Source organism: Muntiacus reevesi, chromosome 2, assembly GCF_963930625.1.
Source record: "Muntiacus reevesi chromosome 2, mMunRee1.1, whole genome shotgun sequence".
NCBI lineage: Eukaryota > Metazoa > Chordata > Mammalia > Artiodactyla > Cervidae > Muntiacus > Muntiacus reevesi.
Window position 1 is genome coordinate 273,640,195 of NC_089250.1, and position 27,833 is coordinate 273,668,027.

The 27,833-nt window shown below is 41.4% G+C and overlaps 2 protein-coding genes and 1 pseudogene across 13 annotated transcripts in view; all 3 read right to left on the reverse strand.

The window, feature by feature from the left end:
- Window positions 1-1,358: 1,358 nt before the first annotated feature.
- Window positions 1,359-2,788, reverse strand: LOC136161690 (ATP synthase subunit g, mitochondrial pseudogene; annotated as a pseudogene).
- Window positions 2,789-2,925: 137 nt separating this feature from the next.
- LOC136161684 (zinc finger protein 616-like) overlaps window positions 2,926-27,833 on the reverse strand; it is a 31,245-nt gene continuing 6,337 nt past the window's right edge. For 3 of the 12 annotated variants that reach the window (XR_010661759.1, XM_065926712.1, XM_065926711.1), the window contains 2 exons: window positions 26,425-26,551; window positions 15,751-20,867 (listed from right to left, as the gene is read on the reverse strand). Coding sequence is in view for 4 of the 12 variants with exons in the window: in XM_065926712.1 (XP_065782784.1) it covers window positions 20,590-20,867; window positions 26,425-26,551 (405 nt within the window). In the remaining 8 variants the exon portion in view is untranslated. Of the gene's footprint in view, window positions 4,689-5,260; window positions 5,316-7,053; window positions 7,070-7,854; window positions 7,972-11,568; window positions 11,655-12,030; window positions 12,106-14,096; window positions 14,342-15,750; window positions 20,868-24,973; window positions 25,399-26,424; window positions 26,552-27,833 lie in introns of those variants that run through there. The other 9 variants (XR_010661756.1, XR_010661754.1, XR_010661755.1 and 6 more) reach the window with 9 other exon arrangements.
- LOC136157618 (zinc finger protein 83-like) lies at window positions 3,594-4,241 on the reverse strand. The gene has a single exon (XM_065919444.1). It carries the CDS (start codon window positions 4,239-4,241, stop codon window positions 3,594-3,596), a length of 648 nt encoding a protein of 215 aa, XP_065775516.1.

Consider the following 27,833-nt stretch of genomic DNA (forward strand, 5'->3'; position numbering starts at 1 on the left):
TGATGCTGAAGCTGAAACTCCAATACTCTGGCCACCTGATGCAAAGAGCTGACTCATTTGAAAAGACCCTGATGCTGGGAAAGATTGAAGGCAGAAGGGGACGACAGAGGAGATGGTTGGATGGCATCACCGACTCAATGGACATGAGTTTGGGTGGACTCCGGGAGTTGGTGATGGACAGGAAGGCCTGGCGTGCTGCAGTTCATCGGGTTGCAAGAGTTGGACACGACTGAGCGAGTGAACTGAACATATACACACAGGATTCTGGCACTTTGGATTACATTTTTCTTTCACAATCAAAAACTGCCCTCTCTTTAATTTCAAAGAGCAAGACTAATTTTTCATTAATCACATGTATAGAACAGCTATTCCCAAGCAATGCAGGATGTCACTGACTTTCCATGTGTATTGTTGCTACCACATAATCACTATTAGCTTTTCACTTTCTTCCCATGTAAAGTTCAGTCCATTAAGGTCCTGCTGATCTGTTCATAGTGATTGGCAGATGCTTCTGTCTAATGATTCACTGTGACCTATCTCCAAAGGGCACCCTTGAATAATAAGCATGGCTAATCATGTCACATTTTTATATTACTTCTTGTCCCTCTCTGATGCTAATTCACCCAGTATTCAATTGGATAATTTAAGATCCTTCCTTTTCTAGGAAATAAGGATATGCATCACCCACACTAAATGAAGTCAGCCCCCTCTTTTTATTTCTTCTCAGACTATCATAAAAGAGCTGTAATGAACTCATAAGATCAACAGTCTTCAAACTTCAGGTAGAAAGGTATAAACAGTTAAAAAAGACACTGGTAATTACATATTTATACAGATAATGGGCCATTTCCACATACGTCCTTTCTCTCATATAGCAAACATGTCATTAGTTTTAACATATTGTCACTTGCAATGATTCTGCAGTGTAATAATCTCAGACTAATCTCGGAGAAATGGGCTCTTCCTGATAGCTCAGTAGTAGAGAATCCGCCTGCAACGCAAGAAACGCAGGTGCAATCCCTGGGTCGGGAAGACCCCCTGGAGGAGAAAATGGTAACCCACTCCAGTATTCTTGCCTGGGAAATCCCATGGATAAAGAAGCCTCGAGGGCTACAGTACAAGGGGTCACAAGAGTCAAGACACAACTCAGTGATTAAACCACCACCACCACAATCTTGGAGAAATAACTTATTTATTCCTAGTATTAAATTTTCTGATGTGTAGTTTGCTGAATTACTCAAAAAATTTACCAACATCATCACACTTAAAAGGATTCTCTGCAATATAAGTTCTTCAGTGAATGCTGAGGATGCATTGGTTTCCATGATCGGTAAATGTCTAGTTTCTGAGCTGTATAGGTGCACTTATTACACAAAAGGTGTGGATACCAGATGAAAATTTTTGCAATACTCATTACATTTGAAAAATTCCTCTCCAGAGTAAGTCCTGTGTTTCAGAGTGTCTATCTTCTTGTACAAGCCTTAGCACAGGTATTGCTTTGTGTGGTTTCTATATGAAAGATGTATATTGAAATGTCTAGTGCATTGTGAGACCTGCATTGAGCCTCTAGGCATGAATTTGAAGTGTTTCTCTTCAATGGACTCTCTGATCTTGCCTTATTCTTGAACTCAACGTAACTCAACTATGTCTTTTTTTAATTAAATTTTTTTTTGTTTTTTATTTTTGGCTGTGCTGAATCTTTGTTGCTGCACGGGATTTTCTTTAGTTGCAGCGAGTGGGGGCTACCCTCGAGTTGCGGTATGTAGGCCTCTCTTTTGTTGCAAGGAGCACAGGCTCTAGGGTGTGCGGGCTTCCCTAGTTGCGGCGCACAGGCTCAGTTGCGCATGGGTTCAGTTGTAGCGCATGGGCTCAGTTGCTCTGCAGCATGTGGGTTCAATCAGGGATTGAATCCATGTTTACTGCACTGACAGGCATATCCATTACCACTGAGCCACTAGGGAAGCCCTGTGTCCCATTTTCTGATCTTTGGGTAAAATCCTTGCCACACACATTTCCATGTCTTCTCTCCGGGATATATATGCTGACATCTAGTGACGAGGGAGTCATAATGTGAAATTCTGCCACAGTCATTGCATTTTAAAGGATGATGTATTTGGTGATTTGGATATTTAAGAAACAACCTAAAAGCTTTGCAAAATTCAGTACACTTGTAATATTCTGTGCAGTGCAGATTACTTGATTATTGGTGAACAGTGAGACCCAAGTAAGAGTTTTTCTAGTGTTCACCCCAACTGTGAGGTAATTTTGAGAATGAATTTTTTTTTTTTTCTGACACACTGTCTTATTTTATTCAAATAGCAATCTGCTCACACATGGTCCAAGAAAACTTGAATAATAAAGCAAATAATTACATGTTAAAAATTGGTCTTCAAACATCATAGCCACTGATGCCACACTTGCCCATGATCTCACCAACATAAAATGACATCCACACCTCAGTGGCCACCAAACCATTCAGTAGAGCTTCCTTAACAGTGAGCTGTTTGAAGCTACCGGTTTTAGCACTGTTGATAATTTTTTTCAAGCTCTGAATTGCTGTAGGGTTATCAGCAGGGGTTGGAGGAACCAGCTCAACGTTGGCATAGTACCAAAACGTGGCCAATCGAGGCTTCGAGTAAGTTACAGCAGCATTGACCAGCCAGGGCCTTCTCCGCGAGGTTACAGACAAACTGGGCCATGGTCCTAGAACAGAGAGCCCATCACCCCGACTGGCAGGCTGAATGTCACCCGCCCGGAAGCGAGAATGAATTCTTTGGCAATTGAATTCCTTGTCTAAAACACATTTATCTCCAAAAGGACCTTTCAAATGAAGTTAAGAGGTGGACACCTGCTAAAACCATTTCTTAAATTCCCTCACAAACACGGATTACCTAACAGTAAGTTAGACTTGACAGTACACCAAAGGATTTGTCACACTCATTTTATTAATAAAGTTTCTCTCCACTATGATTCTTTGGTGGACTTTAAAGTACAAATTTTGACTTAAGGTTCAGAGAGTTATAAAATTTCTATAATTTCTATCCAGTACACATTTTCTTATAATAAATGAAGCCATGCCACACTCATGAATGTGCACAAGTTTCTCCCCACCACGAATTTCCCATGACTTTAAAATGTCAGTATTAAATGAAGATCTTCCCACATATATCCATTAACTTGGTTTACTATCTGTATTGATTCCCTGATGCGTAGTAAGGGTTGAGGTCTGAGTAAAGGCTTTTCATTACTCACTGCCTTTGAAAGGTTTCTCTCCATTATGAATTCTCTGATGAACTGAAAGGTCTGAATTTTGACTACTGACTTTGCCACATTCCTCACAATACTATAATTCTTCTCTGGTCTCATTTCTCAGGTGTTGAATGAGGGTTGACCTGTGATGAAAAATTTTGCCACACTTAACTACATTTCTAAGACTGCTCTCCAGTATGAATTTTCTGATGACGTCTAAGGTGTACTTTCTGACTAAAGACTTTGTCACAATCACTACATTTGTAAGGTTTCTCTCCAGTATGAATTCTCTGATGAACTCCAAGGTTTGATCTTTGACTAAAGCCTTGCCACATTCATCACATTTACAAATGTGATGTTTCTCTCCAGTATGAATTCTCTTGTCTTGGAATGCTGGAATTATGACAGAACACTTTGTCACATATATCACATTTATATAACTTCCCTTCCGTGTGGATTAACTGATGTCTATGAAATTTTGTGCTGTAATGGAAGGACTTCCCACACTCATTACATTTATAAGGTTTCTCGTCAGTATGATTTCTCTGATGAAACACAAGGGTTGCCTTTTCCCTAAAGACCTTGCCACACTCATTACATCTGTAGGGTTTCTCTCCAGAATGAATTCTCTGATGACGTGTAAGGGTTGCTTTTTGACTAAAGACCTTGCCACACAAATTGCATTTGTAAGGTTTCTCTCTAGTGTGAATTTTCAAGTTATTTGTAAGGTGTGTTTTTTGACCAAAGAGCTTGCCACACTCATTACATCTGTGAGGTTTTTCTCTAGTATGAATTCTCTGATGATTTGCAAGGTGTGAATTTCGACTAAAGACTTTTTCACATACATCACATATATGTAATTTCTCCTCTGTATGGATGACCTGATGTCTACTGAGGTTTGATCTCTGAAGAAAGATTTTGCCATCCTTACCACATTTATAAAGTCTTTCCCTCTGTGCTTCCTGGTTTTGTGTCACTATTAAAGGATGCATGTAATTACTCCAATATATATCAGAAACATTCATTTCTACGCTAGAAGAAATTCTTTGAAGCAGTGAAAATGGGGCACAACTATTGAGAATCTTGTCAGCTTGAATGAATTTATCAGTTTTGTCTTCACTTTTAAAAAATATGCAGTTCATCCTGAAAGCTTAAGGCAAGCCAATTTTCAATAGGCTTGATTCTGGCAACACTTTCATCACGTTGATCTTTATTATCAGTGAGATTTTCATTATGGGTTATAAGCATTCCTTTGTAATTTTCTTCCTCATCTTTCTGCTTAGACTGAAAGTCATATATATTTTCCTGAATGACCCTAAGGTAAGAAAGGTCCATTTCATTCCTTTCAGGTCTTGCCAGTATCCATGACTTGAATACCTCTCCTCTATCAGAGTTTGTCTTCAGTTGTAATTTCTTGATCACAGGTTTGTAAGAGATATCTACAAGATATAACAAACCGTATATATTCAATTCATTTAAATTTATAAATAAATGTTTGTTAAATGCACAGCAGTATACCAAAAGTAATACTATGTCAAGCAGTTATGAAGCTCCCTAACCATGATCATAGAATTTGTAGCAATAAGAAAGTAATGATTCTTTACTACAATAAAAGAGATCAGAGGTAATTCTAATAATTTTAGGGCACCCTAGTTTCAAATAACCTATCACAAAAACAGGCATATTGGAAAAACTTCCATTATATATTAAACAAAGTGTACTTTTCAACCATTAACACCAAAGTGCATACCAATTACATGTAAACATTATGATCTTCTTTAAGTGAAGCGAAAAGAATATTAAACCATATATATATATTCTGCCTAATTACTACACATGAATAAATGAAAAAGAACATAAAATATATTCTAAGACTAAATAATCCAAAACTAGATTATCTAATGAATACCCTAAATGAGTGGTGGTTCAGAAGTGAGAAAGAAATACAGCACTGTGAAAATGAAGAATTTGATAAATAGTTTTTGAAAAAGCTAAATATTTTTCTAAGTACCTTGCGTATATCTGTATACCCATGAAGTAGCATAAAACATTCTGAAAACCATCATCTATAAATCAAAATTAAATAAATTAAATGTGAACAAATGAAACATTCTTCAGTTATATGAAGAGCCAGTAAAGAGAGCAATTTCGCACATATGCAGGAAGTTTATATAGTTTATTGGCTCCAAATTATATGTAATGAAGAATGAGCAACATGTCAATTTATTTAATTAGGTTCAGACATAATATTGTTAAAAAGCTTCCCAGATGGCTCAATGGTAAAGAATTCGCCTGCCAATGCAGGAGAAACAGGAGACATGGGTTTGATTGCTGGGTTGGGAAGATCTCCTGGAGGAGGAAATGGCAACCCACTCCAGCATCCTTGGCTGGAGAATCCCATGGACAGAGGAGCCTGGTGGGATACAGTCTAGGGAGTCACAAAGACACGCACATGATTGAGCAACTGAGCATGCATGCACAATGTTGCTGCAAACAAACGGCAAAAGAAAGAGATACAAGACATAAGGCAGACAAAGTGATACTATAATAAATTTAACAGGATACTGATTTTTTTTTCATATAAAAGTAACTTGTGAGTCTTTAAAAACACATTATACTCAGTCATCTAATTCTACTTATTCATTTTTAAAGGCATGAGGAAGATGATCACAATTCTTCAAGTAAGAGAAGTGATTCAGGGCTTTACATACATGACCTCAGTTGATGAACAGTCAGAGAAAGAAGGTGTGAATCTGAACTTACAGACAGACAAAATATTCTTTTTTTTTAAGGCTGCACCACACGACTTCCAGGATCTTAGTTCCCTGACCAGGGATTGAACCAGGGACATCAGCAGTCAAACTGCAGAATTCTTACCACTGGACGGCCAGAGAATTCCCAAGACAACATATTATTAGCATGACTCCCCATCCGAGTAGTTCACCAGACTAAGGTATCAAGGCAATTCAGTGAAGAAAGGATTTTGAAAAACTAGTGCCTATCAAAAGAATGTTCACAGTGGGAAAATAAAAGGATCTGCATCTGAACTTTACATGTGTACAAATAATAGCTTCAATTTAAAAGTTTTGCCTATTATGAAAAATCTTCTATTGAACATTTTGTACAAGATGTTTATATGGATGTTTTCAAATCTCTTGGGTATACCCGTAAAAGCAACATTGCTGGGTGTGATATTGTCATTTATAAGAAACAGGAATGTGGTCATTCAGATGGGAAATTCATTAATTCCACTCACACCTTATTTGGCTAAACTAATCTTCATTAAGGCCTTGCCTTGATGGAAGGATACTGAGAAATTAGGGGAACCCATGGCTATGGGTGCATAAAGAATTCTAGAACCACAATGGCAAAAACAAACAAACACACTAAATTAGAAAATGGGCAAAATGAGAAAGACTTTTCACTAAAGCTGGAATACAGAGTAAAAGTTGGAATAAGAAAATATTTTCAACATCACTAACCAGCAAGTGTGGGACCTTCACATTTTCTGTTTCTTCCATGTACATCCGCTACTACCTTTAGAATTCATGGAAAACTAAGAGTCTCTACTACCCACTGGAGATGATCATTACGAACTTCTAATTGTGGAAAGTGGCAACTGGGAACAAAGGTTTTCAAAACCATTCTCAGCGCACCAAGTGTGCGCCGTCACTGCACTAGAGTTGAACTTATATTACATTTCCAGGAGATGGCATATCAAAATCACAAAACGTATCTCAGAGACAGGCTATCTCCCTCCCAGCCAACAGTTCCGGTAGCAGGAAGGCATCAGATGAGTACTTTGCTGAAGCAAGAGAGTCTGTAAGGGGAAAAACGAGTAAATGCTCACATCTCAAACATGCATGTCTCCTGGATCAAGACCAACACACTGGCAAAGACAAGGAAGAATGATTCTGAAAACTGGACAGAGACTATGCAGGGAAGCTACAGGTCCTGAACCCCACAATAACCCCTGACAACCACTACTATAATTTCATGGATGCTCGCTGATGGTGGTTGTGGATTTATCTATGTAGCATTTAATCTGACGGTAAATGTATCTATGATTTCATGTCAGTCCCCACAGCCCCATGCTCTGCCTCTTGCTACACTATGATCAACAGAAACTTCTACACATAAGAAGAAAGAAGTGATTTGCTGTGGCTTTCCCAGAATCATCGTTCTTTATCTTGCTAAGGACTGAGGACACGACGGAGAGGTCGAGGAAAACATTTCAGAAACTTACCCTTCTGCTGGCCTCCTTCAGAATACACAGGGAACAGTATATAATGCAGAAGTGTAGCTCACTTTCTAGAATGGCTAACTCAAAACACACATGAGTAGAAAACAGGACAGTAGGACTGTTAAAAGTTTGTCATTGAGCTTTAAACATAGAGTGAGTTCTGAAATAACTGTATCATGAAGTGGGAAGAATTTTTGAGGAAGTTAGGTTTAAGTTCCTGATGCCACATCCTGAAGCTTTTCATGTCTGAGCCAACAGGGCTTTGAGTCAGTCAAGCAAGGCAGGGGTTCCCAGGAGGCAAAGAAGGGAAATGCAGAGATACCCTAAAACAGATCCCCACTTCAAAGGGAAGTGATCCTCACCCACAGAGAGCAGGTCTCCAGCATCACATCCCTGTACAAAGTCCTCTGAGCAGGGTCCAGGCATTCCCACTCCTCCTGAGAGAACTCTATGTCCACATCAGTGAATGTCAGCGATCCCTGAAATGAAAATACATTTCACCAAAGGGCTCTGAGGAGAGTTCTTATTCTCATGGAAAGTGAGAAGAGGAAAGAGGGATAAGGATCAATTCAGTTGCAGTATGTATTCTGACAGATCTATGCGACGGGATATGGAGCAAATTGTGTGTCTCTAATTTTAATTCCTCATGCTTTCTCACATAATTATAATGTCCTCCAATCAATGTGGATTTTTCATACTTGTAGCCAATACATGAAATACACACAAATAAAAGCCAGCCATGGGTGGTCTTGGCTGAAGTGTTATGTAGCATCTGAATGAAAATAAAAACACAACATACCAAAATCGATGATATGCACTCAGAGCTGTACTAAAGGGGAAGTCCACATTGCTAAAAGTTTACAACAAGTAGTAGAAAGAGGCATGCTCGACACTACTGTTCAAGACACTAATGAACATCTCCGCCAAAGACATTAGACAAGAAAAAATTCAAAGTTATCCCTGTACAAAAAAAATCAGTTATCCCTGTACAAAGTCAATAGTAAAATTACCTGTTTTTGTAGGTGACAAGGTTTTACATGTAGAAACCAAAAAGATTCCAAGATAAAACTACTACCTTAAAAAACAACTTTAGAAAAGTTGCAGCCAAAAAAAAAGAGCACACAAAAATCAATTGCATTTCTATACACAACGAACAATGCCAACAGAAAATTAGAGAACAATTCTATTTACTATGCGCTTCCCTGATAGCTTAGTTGGTAAAGAATCTGCCTGCAATGCAGAAGACCCCAGTTTGATTCCTGGGTCCAGAAGGTCTGCTGGAGAAGGGACAGGCTACCCACTCCAGTGTTCTTGGGCTTCCCGTGTGGCTCAGCTGACAAAGAATCCGCCTGCAATGAGGGAGACCTGGATTTGATCCCGGGGTTGGGAAGATCCCCTGGAGAAAAGAAAGGCTACCCACTCCAGTATTCTGGCCTGGAGAATTCTATATTCCAGTCTAGAATTCCAGTCTATGGGGTCGCAAAGAGTCAGACACAACTAAGCAACTTTCACTTCACTTCACTTCCTATTTACTACAGCATCAAAAGGGGTAGAATACCTAGAAACAAATGAATCAAGGAGATGAAAGACTTGTACATTGAAAACTAGTAAATGTTCTCAAAGAAGTCCATGGAGATAGAAAAATAAAAAGACAGCCATGCTCATGGCTTCGAAGATGTAATATTCTAGAACACATTACCAAAGTGTTGTGGAGATTCAATGGAATCTATATCAAAATTTCAATGGCATTTTTTGCAGTAACAGAAAACAAAAATCATGCTAAAGTTCATAGGAAATCTCAAGGGACCCCAAAGGGCCAAAATACTCTTGAAAAAGAAGATGGAGGCCATTGTGAGACTTCAAGACATATTACAAAGTAATCAAGATGATGTAGCATTGGCATAAACAAAGATACATCAGCCAATGAAGCAGATTAGAGTACCAGAAATAGGAAGTATTATGGCAGTCCAGTGGTTAGAACTCCCTGTTCTCAGTGCTGAGGGCCTGGATTCAGTCCCTGGTCAAGGAACAAAGATTTCGCAAGCTAAGAGGTGCAGCAGGAAAAAGAAAAAAAAGAATACCAGAAATAATTCTTGATAAATGGAAAAATGTATTGACATGGATGCCAAGACTACACAAAGGAGAATGTTCTGTCTCAATAATGAATGGTGCTGTCGGCATAGGAAACAATAAATGAAACAAAAAGACAACCCACAGATTGGGAGAAAATATTTGCAAATGATGTGACTGATAAGGGATTAGTCTCCAAAATTTACAACAGCTTATGACACTTAATAGCATCAAAACAAATAACTCACTCAAAAAATGGGTGGCAAAAGACCTGGATAGATATTTCTTCTCTAAGGAGGACAAATAGATGGTCAATAGGCACATGGAAAGATGTTCAAAATCGCTAATTACAAGAGACATGCAAATCAAAACTATAATGAGATACCACCTCACACCAGTAGGAATGGCTACCACCAAAAAAATCTACAAACAACAAATGCTGGACAGGTTGTGGAGAGAAGGGAACCCTCCTGCACTGTTGGTGGGAATTTAAAATTGGTTCAGCCACTATGGAGAACAGTATGGAGATTCTTTAAAAAACTAAAAACAGAGCTACCATATGACCCTGCAATCCCACTCCTGGGCATATATCCAGAGAAAAACATGACCCCAAAAGATACATGCACCCCAGTGTTCACTGCAGCACTGTTTACAATGGCCAAGACATGGAAACAACCTAAATATCCACCGACAGAGGAACAGATAAAGAAGATATGCTACAGATATACAATGGAATATTACTCAGCCGTTAAAAAGAATTAAAAAAGGCCACTTGCAGCAACATGGACAGACCCAGAGAGTGTCATACTGAGTGAAAGAGTCAAAGGGAGAAGGAGAAATATCATATGACATCCTTTATATGTGGAATCTAAAAAGAAATGATACAAATGAACATTCTTGCAAAACAGAAAGAGACTCATAGACTTAGAAAAGGAACTCATGGTTGCCAGGGGGAAGGGATCGCTGGGGACCTTAGGAAGGTCATGTACACACTGCTATGTTTAGAGTGGATAACCAATGGGAACCTGTTGTATAGCACATGGAACTCTGCTCAATGTTATGTGCCAGACTGGATGGGAGTGGGGTTTGGGCGGGGGTGGGGAGGGGGGGGGAAAGGATAACTGGACATGTATGGCTGAGTCCCTTCACTGTTCACCTGAAACTATCACAGCATTGTTAGTCGGCTATACCCCCAATACAAAATGCTTTTGGTGTTAAAAGAAAATTAAAAAAAAAAAAAAAAAAAATGAATGGTGCTGAGAATGTAGGTATCTTCTAGCAAAAGAATGAAGCTGAAACCTTACCTGCTTTTTTCAAAGACAAAACCTACTTTTACCAAAGATAAAAACTTCAGTGTATCACACAATACAACCCACAGAGTAGAAACACAACTTCTGAGTGATGGAGGTGATAAAAATGATTGAAAGAATTTCCAACTATCAGAAACTTAAGTTGTTTTCATAGAGTAAATTCGATAATGCAAAAAAGCACCATCACTGAAGTCTATTTCTGAATTGTCATTCCACTCTCAATCATTAAGCTTTTGAAGAAAGTGACTCATTCATTTACATTCAGTGGCGTTAGAAAAAAATCAGAACAAATTTCCCCTTATTGAACAGATTTCCAGATTTAACCAGATGTTGTGCACATAGTACCTGCCTTCCACATGTAGCTTCTTTACCCTGGTTGACAGAGAGCAGACAGCGCATCCAGATGAGGCCTAAATAGTCCCTGCCGCCGAACAGCACTGAGACCCCATCTCCAACCCGTGGGTGAGAAGCCCTGCCCAGGATGGTGCCCAGGGGAGCCTCCTCACAAGGGCCAGGTCACAGGGTCACGGGGACACGGGATCTAAGTGGATACGACAGGCCCTGAGGGAAGGCCCCGGGTGAGTGTGCGTGTACAGGAGTCAGACAGGACACTCCAGAGTCAGACACGATTAGCGAGTCCAGAGAAGGGCATTTCAGGAAGGACAGACTGAGTGTCCACTGAGAATATGACCTTACCTGAGAAAGAGCCACGCCTGACTCCTCTTCTTTCCTCTTCTTCAACTTCAGGGCTTCTTCTTCAGGCAACACAAGTTGTCAGAGGTCTATCATGAAAGCAGAAAACATGCTGTTTAATGCTTAGAGTCAACACATCCCCTTCCTGAGCCCCAACCACACACACAGGGGAGCCCTCACCATGAGGAACACACAGTCCCCTGTGGCCACTGTCTCAGGAGGGACTCAGGACAGTCAACTCCCGCAGAGTCCAACATGGGACTTTCCCGCACTTTCCCTCAGATCACACTCCCCTCCTGGTGAGGCCTCATGTACACAGCAGCAGGGGGCACCTCAGCTGACCCCACGATCCCCTTCAGGTCACACAGCAGGCCCTGGTCCATCCCCACTCAGGGCTGAGCGCCCCCTCCTCAACCCAGATCTCAGTCCTCAGGACTGGGAGGACTCAAGAGTCCTGATACTCACTGAGGGATCCAGACTGGAATCACCTGGGGCACCTTAAACATTATCAAGCTTGTGTTGTGGACCAACACAAACTACCTGAAAGGGAATCTTTGGTCAGAGGGTACAAAACCTGGGTATGCAAAATGCCTCATCAATGAAACGTGAAGTCTGGACTGAGCACCACTCAGAGGAGACAAGAGTCCTGATGCTCCGTGAGGGATACAGATTGAAATCACCTGGGGCACTGTTGCGGTCTTTTACAGACCGGGACCTGCGGACTGGAGTCGACGAAAAGAGAGAAAGAGAGAGCAATATCCCTCGGGTTACACAGAAAACCAATAAAGCCCATACACAGGACTTGCACCGCTCATGAAGGCACGGGGTGTCCTCTAGAGGAGGTCTTGAAAGCCCCGGCAAGAAAGTGAGCTCAGTAGGCTTCCATGCTCTGAAGAAGTAGCCGGAGAAAGAAAGAAGGACACAGGGGACCCAAGTCTCTAGTGGAACAAGGGTATTTTATTAGTAGAAATGCATGTTTATATATCTTCAGTAAAATGATTACTCAGCCGTTAAAAAGAATGAAATTTCACCAGTTGCAACAAAATGGAGAGTCTATTAAGTACAAGGTCGCTGAAGAGAGTCACTGAAGGGAATCCAAGCAGGTGCTCTTTCCCATGATTTCAGTTCTGAGAACTGTGTGCAGCTCTACTCCTTACTGTATTCCAGAACTGATAAGGAACACAGCGTCCTTGAGAAATGGCACACAAAGGAAGAAAATGCAACATATTGGATTCCTTAAAGTTGAATGTCCCCTGACAGGGCACCTAAAATATACATTCACAAAATGTGCACAGGCCTTATAGATGGGAGTTTTGCAGTTCTCATCCTCACCTGTATGATTGGAGCAACTTTTGAATTTACTACATTCTAAAGCCACAAAAGTTACATCTGAAATTAATCAGCCACATCCGAAGACCTCAGCACCCATCTGGATCCAGTTCCCCCCCTACCTACACTCCTAGGTGTTTCCACTTCATTCTCTTTATCTGTTTTCCTATTTTATCTCTACTTCTGGGTCTCCTTCTCTTTCCCCTGCTCTCCCACTGCTCCTATCCTATTTCTTCCTTCACACCTCTCCTGCCCTTGGCTGCAACCTGCAACCTGTTCCCTCTCTTGAGGCTCTCTCCCACAAGCCTTCTCGATTGCCCTACATCTCTTAAGTATTTCTGCCTCTTTCGTCCCCCACCTCTGCTCCCTCTCTGTCCTCCCTTTTCCTCGGCTCTCCTTGTCATCCTTTGTACTGTCCTCTCCTGGGACCAAGATGCTCTGAAGGCCACTGTCTCACATTTCACCCTATCGCAGACTCTTTGTGTGAAGGGCCTCACCACTGTTACCTGTCCCCCTACTGATGATCCACGGCCCCCCTCTCTCTCTGGTGCTCTGCAACCCCTGGAGATCCAGGTTTTTATTTATTTCTCTACTTGATTCATCTGCTCCTTTCAAGGCGTAATCGCTTTCCTTTTACATTCTATTTACAAGTCACTCAGCCATCCTCTATGTTCCGATCTCTTCTCCTTCATTCTGCTGCCTCAAGTTTTTCTATTTCTCTGTTTGGCTCTCTGACTCTGCTTCACCTGATCTCCTGGCCCATGAATTTACAAGGATGGCGAGCGAGTAAGATGCCCGCCTACAGCAAGAGACCACTTGCCAGAGGGTAAAATTTGGCACCGAAGAACATTGGGTGTTACAGCGCTGGCCGAGGTCACCTCCCTCTACGAGGGGTGAGAGGAAGGGCTGAGGGGAAGGGGAGGTCTGCAGGGCAGAAGGACCGGTCTGAGAAGACGCGAGGACAGAGGGGCTGGGAGGGAGGGGATCTCAGGAGCGGGGCGGGCTCTCTGGAATCCCGGGACCTGGGAGAGGGCGCGGCGTCTCGGGAGCCGGGTGGCCGGCGCGGCCTCTAGGGGCCGAGAAGGCGAGGGCGAAGCTGTGGGACGGCGGGAATCCATTTCGCGCCAGAGGACTTTACGAGTGATGGGGAAAGAGGTATTAAACAGTCTTAGGCGGGAAAAGAAGTGAAAGGCGGTGTCTACCTGGACTGAAGCCAAGGGAACGGACCAGCCTCAGCGAATTCAAACACAAAGGAAAACATACCCGACGAGTATCGGCGCCGTGTGACTCTGCTCGCAGGAGAGGGCCGGATGCTGGGATTTTAGGCCCATAGTAGCTCCGAGACCCTGACAGTGGAACAAGTGAGACCGCCTACCACTGATTTACCCTAAAAATCAGAAGTTTACGCTCTGCAGCGCGACCAGCCCTTGGAGAACGTTTCCGGGTTAGACTGCGCACGCACGATCCTAGAGGCGGGACTTCCGGTTGCAGATCATGGGCGGAGCGCTACTGGGAGGGGCGGGTGACGAAGAACCCTGATCCACTCAGCAGCGCCTGGAGGCGGGGCAGGGGACTGTACTTTCTAGTATCGTGAAAACGCTCATTTTGGAGCGAGGCGGCTGGAGGCGAGGCAGCGGCCGGGGGTGGGTGGGGCGCGGGCGGCCCGGTTTTGTTGCGAAACCAGTGAAGTCAGAAAGCGGCGGCCCTCGCTGACTTGCCTGGAGCGCGGCGACCTCCCCGCGGACGCGACGCCGGGGCTGCGGGGGACCCGGCTCCTTTCGCTTTTGGTTCGGCCTCCCGGCGCGGGACGCGGCGGGGATGCCCACCCGGACGGTCCCAGTCTACCCGCGCCGTCGTGCCCCTTGCGCAACTCCGGAGAAAGGGATCAACTCCTTCCCGCCCCTCCTCCTCCCCGCGGGGTTTCCGGGGTACCGGGCCTCGAACCCCGACGGCTTCCTCTGCATGGTCCCGCCGCCCGCGCGTCGCCAGGGAGAGCGTGACCGCCGCGTGGTGACATCTGCCGCGTCCCGCCCGGCTGCACGGCTCCGGGCAGAACTGTTGGGGGACGTGGATGCGGCACCCACCTGGGCGGTGTCCACCTGGAAACCCGGGGCGTGTGGAGGCCGGGGGCTGCGGGGGTGAGGGTGCGGGGCCGGGCTGAGCTCTGGCCGAGCCTGTGCGGCCCACAGTTCCTCCCTCGTCCCTCCCACCCCCGGGCGGACTTCTCTTTCCTAGAAATTGTTTCTGTTTCTCTCACGATCAGGGTTAGCCCAGGCTTAGAGCCCTGTCCTAAGACTGGTAATAGTGACTTGGTACATTTCAAACCCTGCGAAAGGGATTCGTGCTCTGGAGGCGCTTGCAAGCACGGAGATTTTGAAATACAGTTTAGGAGTTCTGAGCTCAAGGAATGTGACGTCACGGGGTCACTGGTAACCAAACGTGGGTTCCTTTAAGCCACATGAACATTTCTTGGGTGTCACACCTTGCTAGGGGACAGGATACGAAGATTTAAATAGTTTCATGGGGGTTAGGCAACTGACATATCAAAATAAAATACATTGTATGGAATATCAAAGAAACATGATGATAAAAAAAAAAGAAAACGCTCATTTTAAGATCCTGTGTGAAATAGGTTTAACACCTTGTATTTGTGTCTGAAAGTAGGATGTTTCCTCCTGACAAGTTTAAAACCGTGTTAATAAAAAGCTGTTTTTGCCAGCAGGTTTCTCTCAGGTCCCTCTCCTGAGACTCAGGCGCTTTATTCAATGGTTAGGAACAGTGGTCTCCAAGAGGTTGCTGTGGAATGCTAGCTGGCTCCTGGAACTTTCCTGCAAGTAGAATCAATTTAGGCAGTTAAAGGAACGAAGAACTGGATTTGCCTCGAAAATAAAAACTAGAATGAGAAATACAAAATGCTCCCTGGGTAGAATTCTACCCTACAGAACAGTTTTTCCTTTCTATTCCTCATTCAGTCAGGATGAATGAGGCTGAATGACAACACACTGTCAGTTCCAGGCACTCAGGGACTAATCCTGGAGTCTGAGTTAAGGACTAAGCCGTGTGATAATTTCCGACACTAACCATTGCTTTAAAGAGAATAAGACACGCTAAAAAAAAAACAAAAAAAAAAAACAAAAAAACTGCTCTAAATTGCACTGTTCATTCTTTTTTCTCCAAAGTGTTTTGCCTTTGAAAACTTTTCCTCCCAGTGTTATTGAGATGAACTTGACATACATCACTGTATGAGATTTAGGTGTACAGCATAATGTTCTTTCATATATTGAAATAGTTATCATTAAGTCAGTAAGCATCCATCATCCCATATAGATTCAATAAAAAATTAAAAAAAATTTTTTTCTGTTTATCATACTGTCGACTTAAAAAAACGCACAAACCAAGAGTTGTGAGTTGTTTCATTTCAGGCAGAATAAGGACTACAGCCAAGGGAACAAGGACTCAGAGACAGTTTCCAGGAACTGTTCTGAAGAGGTAGAGGCAGAAAGTCTGTACAACCGTTGTTTTGCTGAAGCGGGACACAGCTCCTTAGAGAATCTCTTAATTTACTATAAGGGATGCTGCCAAATTGATAAATCATTCAATAAAATCAATTTTTTAAATTTACTGTTAAATTTTTGCACATTAATAGAAGTCAGAGTCTGAAATATACAGTTATGATGCTTTCATTATACCCATCTGAATAATCTGGAACAGAGTGGAAAGAATAATGCAAGTACAAATTGAGTATTTAATCCTCAAATAGTATCCTGTTTGATTCCATATTTGAAAGAAATTACTACAGATTCTTTCAATCCTGAGAACCTAATGGCGCATTGCTATCTTCTCTACTTGTAAAGTTAGAGACAGGAAAAAAAAGTGTTGGTGGAAGCAGCAAGATTCGTCGAGGGTTGACAAAGTAACTAAATTTATTAATTACAATAGGAGACATATGAAACACTTTAAATTACACAGCAGCAAATCTAACTGCAGCAGTTAAATGTGAATCATACAAGCAATATTCTAATGCATATGTGTATATTTTCCTGTGAAGATAACTGCTCTGTTCAATCTCCAAAAATAACTCATTAAACATACAATAGAAAAAAAAAAAAAAAAAAAATACAATAGTTATAACCATCCAATGGAAAAAAATGACCAATTTTCCCTTTGCATTATTTCTACCAGATAATCAGTCCCTAGTGACCTGTCATTTTTCCCCCATGAAGAGCCCAGTCCCTTAATGCCCTGCATGCTCTGTTCAAGGCCAGTAAGTGGAGGATTCTGTCCCATAACCCACTGTGAACTATCTACAGAAAGGCACCCTGAACGCAATGAGCATGATGAGTAATCATGTCCTCATCTTACATTATTATCTGCTGCTAAGCATAATTCACACACTATTGTATAATTCAGGGTCCTCATTTTTCCAGGTAACATGAAGCTGAAGGAACCACACCTAATGGAGTCTGCCCCTTCATCTTACTGACTCCTGTCCAGAGACCATCTTCAAAGGTCTATATTGAAGGTGTAAGATCAATAGACTTCAAACTTCATGTTGAATGGCATAAACTGTAATGTAGCCTTTTCAAGTAAACTCAAAACAAATGAATATGTATACACTGAAGATACGGCTTACCTTGTAGCTCAGTCGGTAAAGAATCTGCCTGCAATGCAGGAGACCCGGGTTTTGATTCCTGAGTCAGAAAGATCCCCTGGAGAAGGAAATGGCCACCCACTCCAATATTCTTGCCTGGAGAATTCCATGGACAGAGTTCAGCAGGCTATAGTTCATGGAGTTGCAAGAGTCAAACACGACTTAGCGACTAAACCACCATCACACTGAAGATAATGGGCCATTTCCACATATGTCCTTACTCTCATGTATACATTATGTCATTAAGTTTTAACATGCTGTGACTTGTAATAATTCTGTAGTATGTAATATCTCAGATTAATATGGACCATAATTGTCCTTATTTATTAGGGTTATTTATTCCTAGTATGTATTATTTAATGTGTGGTCTATTGTAAGAAGTGCTCAAAAAGTTACCCAAATTTATCACATATTTCCCAAATATGAATCTTATGATGTTCCCTGAGAATGCACTGTTTCTTAAAAGCGGTTCCATGTTCAGAATATCTGTATACTTTGACTTATATGAATTATCTCATTACGCCAAAGGCGAGGGCACTTGATGAAAATCTTTACAGATTCATTACACTGGAAAGCATCTTCTCCAGCATGATACCTCTATATTCCACAGCTGGGAGGTTCAATTACAAGAATTAGTACACACATTATTTAGTATCAGTTCAGTTCAGTCGCTCAGTCGTGTCCGACTCTTAGTATCTCTCAAAAACATATTCTGAAGCTTCGTGCACTGTGAGGCCTGGATAAAGCTCCTGGTCTACATTTACGTGTCTTTTCTTCATGACAGATTCTCTGCTATTGCCTAATATTTGAACTCAAGGTAAAGGTTTTGCCAGACCCACAGAATTTGGGAGCAAACGCTTCAGTATGTTCCCTTATTTGTGATCTTTGGGTAAAACCTCTGCCACATACATTTCTGTTTTCTCCAGGAATAAAGATTCTGATATCTAGTGACAAAGAACCAATAATTTGAAACTTTGCCATATTCACTGTAATTTTTTTTTTTTGCAATTTTTAAAAATTCAATTTAAAAAATTTATTTCTTGGCCACACCCTGAGGCATGTGGGATCTGACTTCCCTGACAAGGGTTCAAACTCGAGCTCTACCTCCCCCCGCCCCACCACAGTGGAACCATGGAATCTTAACCACTGTATTGTCAGGTTAAGTCTCCTCATTGTATTGTGCCCTGAGTTTAGGGCACAACATAAAAGATTTGCAAAATTTATCCCTTTCTTTCATGTTTCGTCCACTGATTATTACCTAAATTCTGGTGAGATGTGAGCCCCAAGCATACATTTCCCACATTGATGATACTTGTGAGGATTCTTTCCAGAACGAATTTGTTTTCTAAAGGCCTGACTACACAAAGTACATCTACCTAGTTTCTATCCAGTATGAATTTTCTCATGAACTTTAAGATGTGAACACATGCTAAATGCACTGCCACATCACCGTATTTTCAAGGTCTCTCATCAGTATGGACCATCTCATGAGTTAGGCTTGAAAGGACACTGAAAAACTTTCATTACATTTATGAAGTCTCTCTCTAGTATGAGTAATTTGGTGGGTCATGAGGTATAAACTTTGACTAAACACACTGAGATAGTCATGACATTTGTAAGGTTTCCTTCCATTATGACATTAATGACATTCCTTCTATATGACACTTCCTTCCATTATGACATTTGTAAGGTTTCTTTCCATTCCTTCCATATATGATGGTCAGACCGAATGCACAAAAGCTTTGCCAGACTTAAATATACTTGTATGGTTTCTCTCCAGTAACAATTCTCCAAAGAACTGTAAGGTGTGAATTTTTAATTCTGAAGACTTTCCAACATATATGATATTTATATGGTTTCTCTCATGTCTGGATTTTCTTTTAGTAAGGGCTGAGACTTGAGTAAAGGATTTTGCACATTCAATGTAGTGAAAGGTTTCTTTACAAAATGTACTCTCCCATGACTTGTAAGGTGTGAATTTTGACGGAAGGCTTTGCCACAATCACTACATTTGAAAGGTTTCATTCCAGAATGAATTTGTTGATGACGTGTAAAGCTTGATTTTTGAGTAAAGATCTGGCCACATTCATTACATTTGTTAGGTTTCTTTGCAGTATGAACTCTGGTGTCTTCCAAGAGTTGCACGTATAGTGAAAACTTTGCCACACTTATTACATTTTAAGGTTTCTCTCCAGTATGAGTTCTCTGATGACTTGCAAGATGTGAATTGTTACTAAACCTCCTGTCACACTCATTACATTTATAGGGTTTATCTCCAGTATGAACATTCTGGTGAATTGCAAGGTTTTTATTTCGACTGAAGACCTCGCTACACATATCACATTCATATAACTTCTTTCTGGTATGAATTTTCTGATGTCTGATGAGGTTAGAGCGGTGACTAAAGATTTTTCCACACTCATTACACTGGTAAGGTTTCTCTCCAGTATGAACTCTATGATGCAATGCAAGGGTTGCAAACAGACTAAAAGCTTTGCCACACTCATTACATTTATAAGGTTTCTCCCCAGTATGAACTCTCTGATGAGTTGCAAGGTTTGAATTATTACTGAAGATTTTGTTGCAGAGATCACATTCACAGAATTTCTTTCCTGTATGAATTTTCTGATGCCTTTTCCACATTCATTACATTTGTAAGGTTTCTCTCCACTGTGAGTTCTCCCATGATTTGTAAGTCTTGCATTTCGACTAAAGACTTTGTCACATAAATCACATTTAAATGTTTTCGCTCCTGTGTGGACTGTGTGATATCTGGTGAGGTTTGAGCTATTGAGGAAGGTTTCGTTACATTTGCTACATTTGTAAGGTCTTTTGCTGTGTGCTTTCTGGTCCTGTGTCAGGACTGAGGAATGCATAAAGTCATTTTCATGTGTGTTAGAAATACTGGTTTGAACTCTAGGAAAAATTATATGAAGTGGTGAAAATGGGACACTACTGTTGATTTTCTTGTCAGGGTCATCAAATCCATTCATTTCCCCTTCACTTCTTATTATGTGGAGTTCATCCTGAAAGTTTAAACCAAGCTAATTTTCAACAGGCTTGATTCTGACATCCCTTTGACAACAGCAATGTCTTCCATCGGTGAGACTTTTGTTATTGGTCACAGGCATTCCTTTGTAATTTCTTTCATCACATCTCTGCTGAGACTCAAAGTCATTCATATTTTCCTGCATTTCCCTGAGGTAAAAATGTTTGATTTCAAGACTTTTGGGTCTTCTCAACAACACTGTTTGAAGTACTTTTCTTGTGTCACTGTTCGATTTTAGCTGTAATTGCTTAATCACATGTATGGGTGAGATATCTACAAGATATAAAGAACCACAGTATCCTATTCATTAGAATGCATAAATAAATCTTTCATGTTGAGTATGTGTTACACCAAAAGTAATACTGATACCCATCAGAGTTATGAAAGTTCCTAACAATGATCTTAAAATTTTAGAAACACTAAAGGAACAGAATTCTTTACTAAATAACATATAATTCAAGTTAATTTTAAGGTAGCCTTGCTTTATAAACCCTATGTCAAAAACACTCACATTGGAAATCAGCTATCAAAGAAAGGGTATTTTTTCACCATGACCCCAAAGTACAGACCAATTAATATTAAACATACTGCTGTTCCATAATTGAGGAGAAAAAAAAATTATATTACTGATATACTCTGCATACTTACTATAGAAAAAATGCTAAAAAATGGATAATACACTGTAATGCTAAATAGTCCAAACAAGGTGATCTAATAAATAATTTAATGGGCTGTTTAGAATTGAAAAATTAATACATGATAGAGAAAATAAAGAATATAATAAAACTACTTTTAAGGAAAAATATTTTTCTAAACATTTACTATAAAGCTATGTACCCATAAATAAAAGGCATTTTACAACATGAACAAATAATGCATGTCAGCCATATTGCATAATACATGCCAAAAGACTATTGTCTGGATAGCACAATTAAGAATTAATATAAAAAATATTGTCCAAAAAACAACCAATAAATCGAGGATGCCATACTTAGGCAGTATCCTTCAAATTATTTATGTTATTTGCTCCAAGTGTATGTAATAAGGACTAAGCATTTTGTAAATTTTTAAACCAGGTTCAGACAAAATGCTGAGAAAAACTGCAAAAGAAAAGCACACAATATAATAAAGACAAAGGGATATCAACAACCTGCAACAGGGGCTTTCCTGGTGATGCATTGGATAAGAATATGGCTGCCAGTGCAGGGGACACGAGTTCGATCCCTGGTTTGGGAAGAATCTACATGCCACGGAGCAACTAAGTTCCTGCGCCACAACTACTGGGCCCACATACCACAATTACTGAAGCCAAGCACCTAGGGCCCATGCTTCCTGATAAGAGAAGCCATGGATGAGAAGCCCGTGCAACAAAGAGAAAGCCCCTTCTCTGCCAGCAGCTAACAAATAATTAGTTGGAGCCAGGGCAACCAATATTTAAGTTTTTAAAAAAGAATATGGATGCATTTCTTCTGTACACAGATACAAAGAAATCACATCAACAGTAGAGTAGGAAAAAGATTGTCATTTTGAAACTGAGACCCCCCTATACCTGAGTTCTCTTGTTGAGTTTGATTAACCTGTTTACAGAATATGTTATTCTCTTTCTTTTTCACACCAGTTCCCCTTAAGACTGAGGCAAATCAAAAGAGAGAGGGGGCTGAAACTGAGCAAGGCCCCGCGGGGCCCTGCCAGGTACACAGTTTCTGGTTCATAGAAAAAGGCTTAGTCACCTAGACTTTACCGGAGATCCAAAGAGGAGATTCAAGCAGTAACTATTAGGGAAGTGAGGGAAGGCAGAGACAAAGGAAAAGCAAGCCCAGCATAATCTTTTCCACAATGGATAGCTTAAACTGATACCTTGATTTACAATCCCTAACTGTGGCATCAAACAGCTGGATCCAAAAAGACTTAAAAATTGATGACACCCATAAGGTCAACTGAGAACTGAAATTCTTTTTTTTAATGATTATTTTAATATTTATTTTTGGTTTTATCGGATCTTACTTTGCAGTGTGTAGGCTCTCAATTTCTGGCTCTCTAGTTGCAGGGTGTGGCTTTGTTGCCTCCAGGCATGTGGGATCTTAGTTCCCCAACCAGGAATCGAACCCAAGTCTCCTGCGTTGGAAGGCAGATTCCCAAACACTGAACCACCAGGGAAGTCCCGAGAACTGAAATTTTTAACCACTGACTCTAAGTAAATAATGATATATCTCAGCTAATGCCTTTGCTCCCTCTTAGAAATAAGGAATCACAAGATCGAGATTTAGGAACTTTCTTACAGGCACACACAGAATAATCCTAAAGAAACTCACAACATGCTGCCAAAGTCGGCAGCTGAGATGTTATGGAGAAGCTGGGATCACAGACACTCCACTCCCCTCTCTCTTTTAAAAATCTTACACCTGGCCAGCCAGCAAGGTGAATTTGAGACAGGCCTGGGTCTCCTATTTTCCTGCCTGGTCCGACCTCAACTAATAAACCTTTCTCTGCTCCAGACTCCAAGGTTTCAGTTTGTTTGGTCTCAGCGAGTGACCAACACATGTACTTGGGTTCAGCCTCATCAGGTCTGATGTATGTTCTTTGTTAGAAGAAGGTACAAGATGGCTGAAAGCCAGGCTTCTACAGAGCATTTCCTCAGAGCCCTCATCAGACTCAATGGAAAAGACTGAAAGCTTTTCTGCTAAGATAAGGAACAAGGACACAGTCTCTCAATATTTCTAAAAACATATACCTGAAAGTTCCAGCAAGAATACATAGACATAAAAAGAGATAATAGGCCTCCTAAGAGCAAAGGAAGCGAAATTATCTATTGACAACTGACATGATCTAATTATGTGCATGTGAGCGAGCCCGTTAAGTCACTTAAGTCGTGTCCAACTCTGTGCGACCCTATGGACTATAGTCTACCAGGCTCCTCTGTCCATGGGATTCTCCAGGCAAGAATACTGGAGTGGGTTGCCATGCCCTACTCCAGGAGACCTTCCCCTCGTGTCTCTTATGTCTCCTGCATTGGCAGGCTGATTCTTTACCACTAAACCCAATCTGATTATGTAGAAAATGCAAAAAAAAAAAAAAAAAAAAGACACAGTAAATGCTAAGATATCCCAAGCCCATGGGTTGGAAATCAACACTGTCAAGATGCCAATACTAGCCAGAGTGATCAACAGATTCAATTTAATCGCTAGTGAAATCCCAATGGCATTCATTTCCTAAAGAAACAGACAGATTTGTCCATGCTACTATTCTCAGTAGACAAACAATAGCAAAACAAGCTTGAAAAGAACAAAGTCGGCATTTTGACACTTCAAGACTTACTCCAGTTTCCAGAGACCAGTAACACATAATAGAGCCAACAGGAAAAAAAAAAAAAAACCAAAAAACTCTTGCGTAAAGAATCTGCCAGCAATGTGGGAAACCTGGGTTCGATTCCTGGGTTGGGAAGATCCCCTGGAGGAGGGCACTGGCAACCCACTCCAGTATTCTTGCCTGTAGAATCCCCACGGACAGAGGAGCCTGGCCGACTACAATCCATGAAGTCACAAAGAGTCGGACAAGACTGAGGACTAAGCACAGTGCATACAGCCTACTGAAGTTCCACAGTGGTCTCAGGATCACTGTATTGGGGAAGGGCAGCGTTCTCCACAAAATAACTGTGTTACCCAGTAAACCCAGTCCACAGAGTCTACCAAACGTTGTCTGTAAACTACAGGAGGATTATCACAGCAAGGAAACTGGAAAAACCTTTAGTCTTTGCAGCTGCCAAGTCGCTTCAGTCATGTCTGACTCCTAGTGATCCCATGGACTGTAGTCTACCAGGCTCCTCTGTTCATGGGATTTTCCAGGCAAGAGTACTGGAGTGGGTTGCCATTGTAGGTCTACATAATTCAAAAGCGCATTTAAGAAGCAAAATTGTACAAACTTAGGAAAATAAAAAATCAGGAGGAGTACACATTCCCAGACTAGGCAATACAGTACAAGAGTCAAAAATTTACAAGCTATGGTAGTCAGATACCCTATGACATTGAGAGGGAACCATCTGCTTGCCCCTCAGATGCCAAGTTAAGAGCCAGAAAGATTCATACATGTCCCCCATGCAGAACTGGGGATCAAAAAGAGGATCTCTCTGTCCATCACCTTAGTTTTCTTAAGAAACAATAGAGAAGACCCAATCCATCTCCATGGTACACACAACCCTGAAGGGCATGGCAGAAGCAGAGAGCAAGAAATGGCTGAGGGATCTAAATTAGGAGACGGGGATGGATACAGCTCCATAGAGACTCTGAGGTACCAGATGGAGTCAAATGACAGCCAATGTTTTCCCTTTTTTTTCTTTTATCACAAATAATGCTTTTAATTAGCTAGCTTCTTATAGTACTCACATAACAGAGACTGACAAATCCATGTTACTGTTGTTTAGTTGCTCAGTCGTGTCCGACTCTTCTGCGACCCCCATGGACTATAGCCCGGTAAGCTCCACTGTCCATGGGATTTCCCAGGCAAGAATACTGGAGTGGGTTGCCACCTCCTTCCCCATCCCATGCTTTGATTACATCTTCCAAGTACAGCTACTCTGATCAAACTCAGAAGTTCAGCAGAGGTATCAGCTCTGATCCATATGGACTAAGAACTGGACATCCAGGGGAATCAAGACCAGAAGACGAGATGAAGGGGCAAGAGACCCTGATAACACAACCCCCATTATGCTCCTCAAAGTCAAGCAAAGACCAGTTCACAGGAGCCAGATGGTGACTGTTGTGGATCTTGACAAAGACCTTGCTTTCTCTCTGTAGGAACTGTGGCACCACTGGAGGGTGAAAGAAAACATCTTACATGATGAATGACATCAAGTGATAAGTAGGGGAGAAGAAAAATTTCCTCTGAGAGTTTCCAATAAATACTCTGGTTTTCCCAAAGAACTCTTTACTCTGACAAGAGGTTCCCAGACTCTATAAATGCTGTGGCTTCCTCTCAGCCCTGAGAACATGTCTCTAATTTGTACTTTTGATACATTCCACCCATTTGGTTTTTTGCTATTTTCACACCAGTTATCACAGTCCTGGGCTCTTTCTCTAGCTCTAACATGGAGATAATGTTCAGATCAGAAATAGAAATTCCTGCTTTATCAAAAACAAAGAAACATAAAGTGCTATGTTTGTTCTTTGTTCAGCTGAGTAATGAGGGCATGACAGCTGGGTCTGGAAAAATATTTCACAAATTCATCCGTTTGCCTCCTTCTATGTGCACAGGGGAGGGCTTCCCTGGCGGCTCAGTGGTAAAGAATCCGCCTGCTAATATAGGAGACACAGGTAGGATCCCTGGTCTGGAACGATGCCATAGGCTGAGCAGCAGCTAAGACTGTGTGCCACAACTACTGAGCCTGTGCTCTAGAGGCTGGGAATGGCAACTACTGAAGCCCATGCACTGGAGCCCGAGCTCAGCAATAAGAGAAGCCACCTCAACGAGAAGCCTGTGCCCCTCAACTAGAGAAAAGTCGGGCAGCAACAAAGACCCAGCACCACCAAAATTACAAATGCATAGGGAACAGTGCACTGTACATATCTAACACTCTTCCAAGAAGTACTGAATCAGAAGCAAAGGGTAGAAAGCAGGAAATCAGACATTTTTTAAAAGTTTGCCATTGGGCTTTATACACAATTAAGCTCTGGAACAACCGCGACCTCTGATGTAACTTGAAACGGACATTATCATTTGAAAAGAGGGTCCGTTTAAACTCGTGATGCTCCATCATGTCTGAGTTCAAGAGGTCCACAGGGGAAAACGTACAACACAAAAGGGCAGATCCCAACTTCTACACAGAAGTCATCCTCACCCAGGGAGAGCAGGTTCGTGTAGGTCTCCACTATCACGTCCCTGTACAAGGCCCTCTGAGCAGGGTCCAGGCATTCCCACTCTTCAGGAGAGAAATCAATGGCCACATCCTTGAAAGTCAACTGTTCCTGAAACAAAAAATTTTAGGGGATCACGGTGGTTGGAGAGGAAGCTCAGATAAATTAGGAGTTTGGGATTAACATACACACGCTACTATTAATATATATAAAACAGATAAACAAGGGCCTACTGAATTGCACAAGGAACTATACTCACTATCTTGAAATAGCCAACAATGGAAAATAATCTAAAAAAGAATACATATATAGCTGAGTCATTTTGCTGTACACTTGAAATATACATACAGTTGAATCATTTTGCAAAATACTTGAAACTAATACAACACTGTCAATTAACTACATTTCAATAACAAAAGAAAAATATTTACCCAAGTGGCCATGAGGATATTTCTCATCTTTTAAAAAATGAAAAGAGGAGGTAAGTGTAAGGACTGATTCTATTGAAGTAAATATTCTCAAAGATCCATGTTAAGGAGCAAATTATATGTCTCTAATTATAATTTCTTATGCTTGCTCTAACAGATTATGATATCCTTCAATTAATACAGAATTTTCATCTTTGTGGACAATTAGAAAACACACAGAAATAAAATCCAAGAATGGGTTGTCTATGGAGAAGCGTTAGATATTACACTCTAAATGCTGAGTTGAGGACTTCCCTGGTGGTCCTGTGGCTAAGAATCTACCTGCCAATGCAGGGGACATGGGTTCAATCCCTGGTCCAGGAAGATCCCACATGTCAAGAAGCAACGAAGCCCGTGTGCCACAAGTGTTGAGCCTGTGCTCTAGAGCCCATGCTCTGCAATAAGAGAAACCACCATGGTGAGAAGCTCAAGCACTGCAATTAGAGAGTAGCCCCCATTCACCGCAACTAGAGAAAAGCACATGCAAAGCAATGAAGACCCAGCGCAGCCAAAAATAAACAAACAGTGAGTGCTATTCAGTATCTAGATGAGCTCCTGTATGAATGGTGTCTTTAGACGTGATGAAGTCCACCATGGTTTTAGAGAAAGGTCAAAGCCTTCAATTATGATAATAATAAGAACAGCAATGACTAAAAGTATTTGAACACTTCCAGTACGTGAATGTAACTCTGAATATGTACTTTATAGGCATGAACTTGTTATCAACATATTAGGTCATTAGGGAAAGACCTGTTCCCATTTTACAGAGGAGAAATCTGTGTTAGAGACACCCTGAGGCTCCAGGTCAAGAAGTTAAGGAATAACACAGTAAGCACCCGAACCTTTGAGGGTTGGGCTCTGGAACTGAAGCTAAAAAACAGAATAGCTTAGTTATAGAGCATTAAAAGTACATTGATAGGGACTTC

Bases quoted from the DNA above. Each gene is read 5' to 3' on its own strand.
- LOC136157618 (XM_065919444.1), bottom strand. From the start codon at position 4,241: ATGCATCCTTTAATAGTGACACAAAACCAGGAAGCACAGAGGGAAAGA.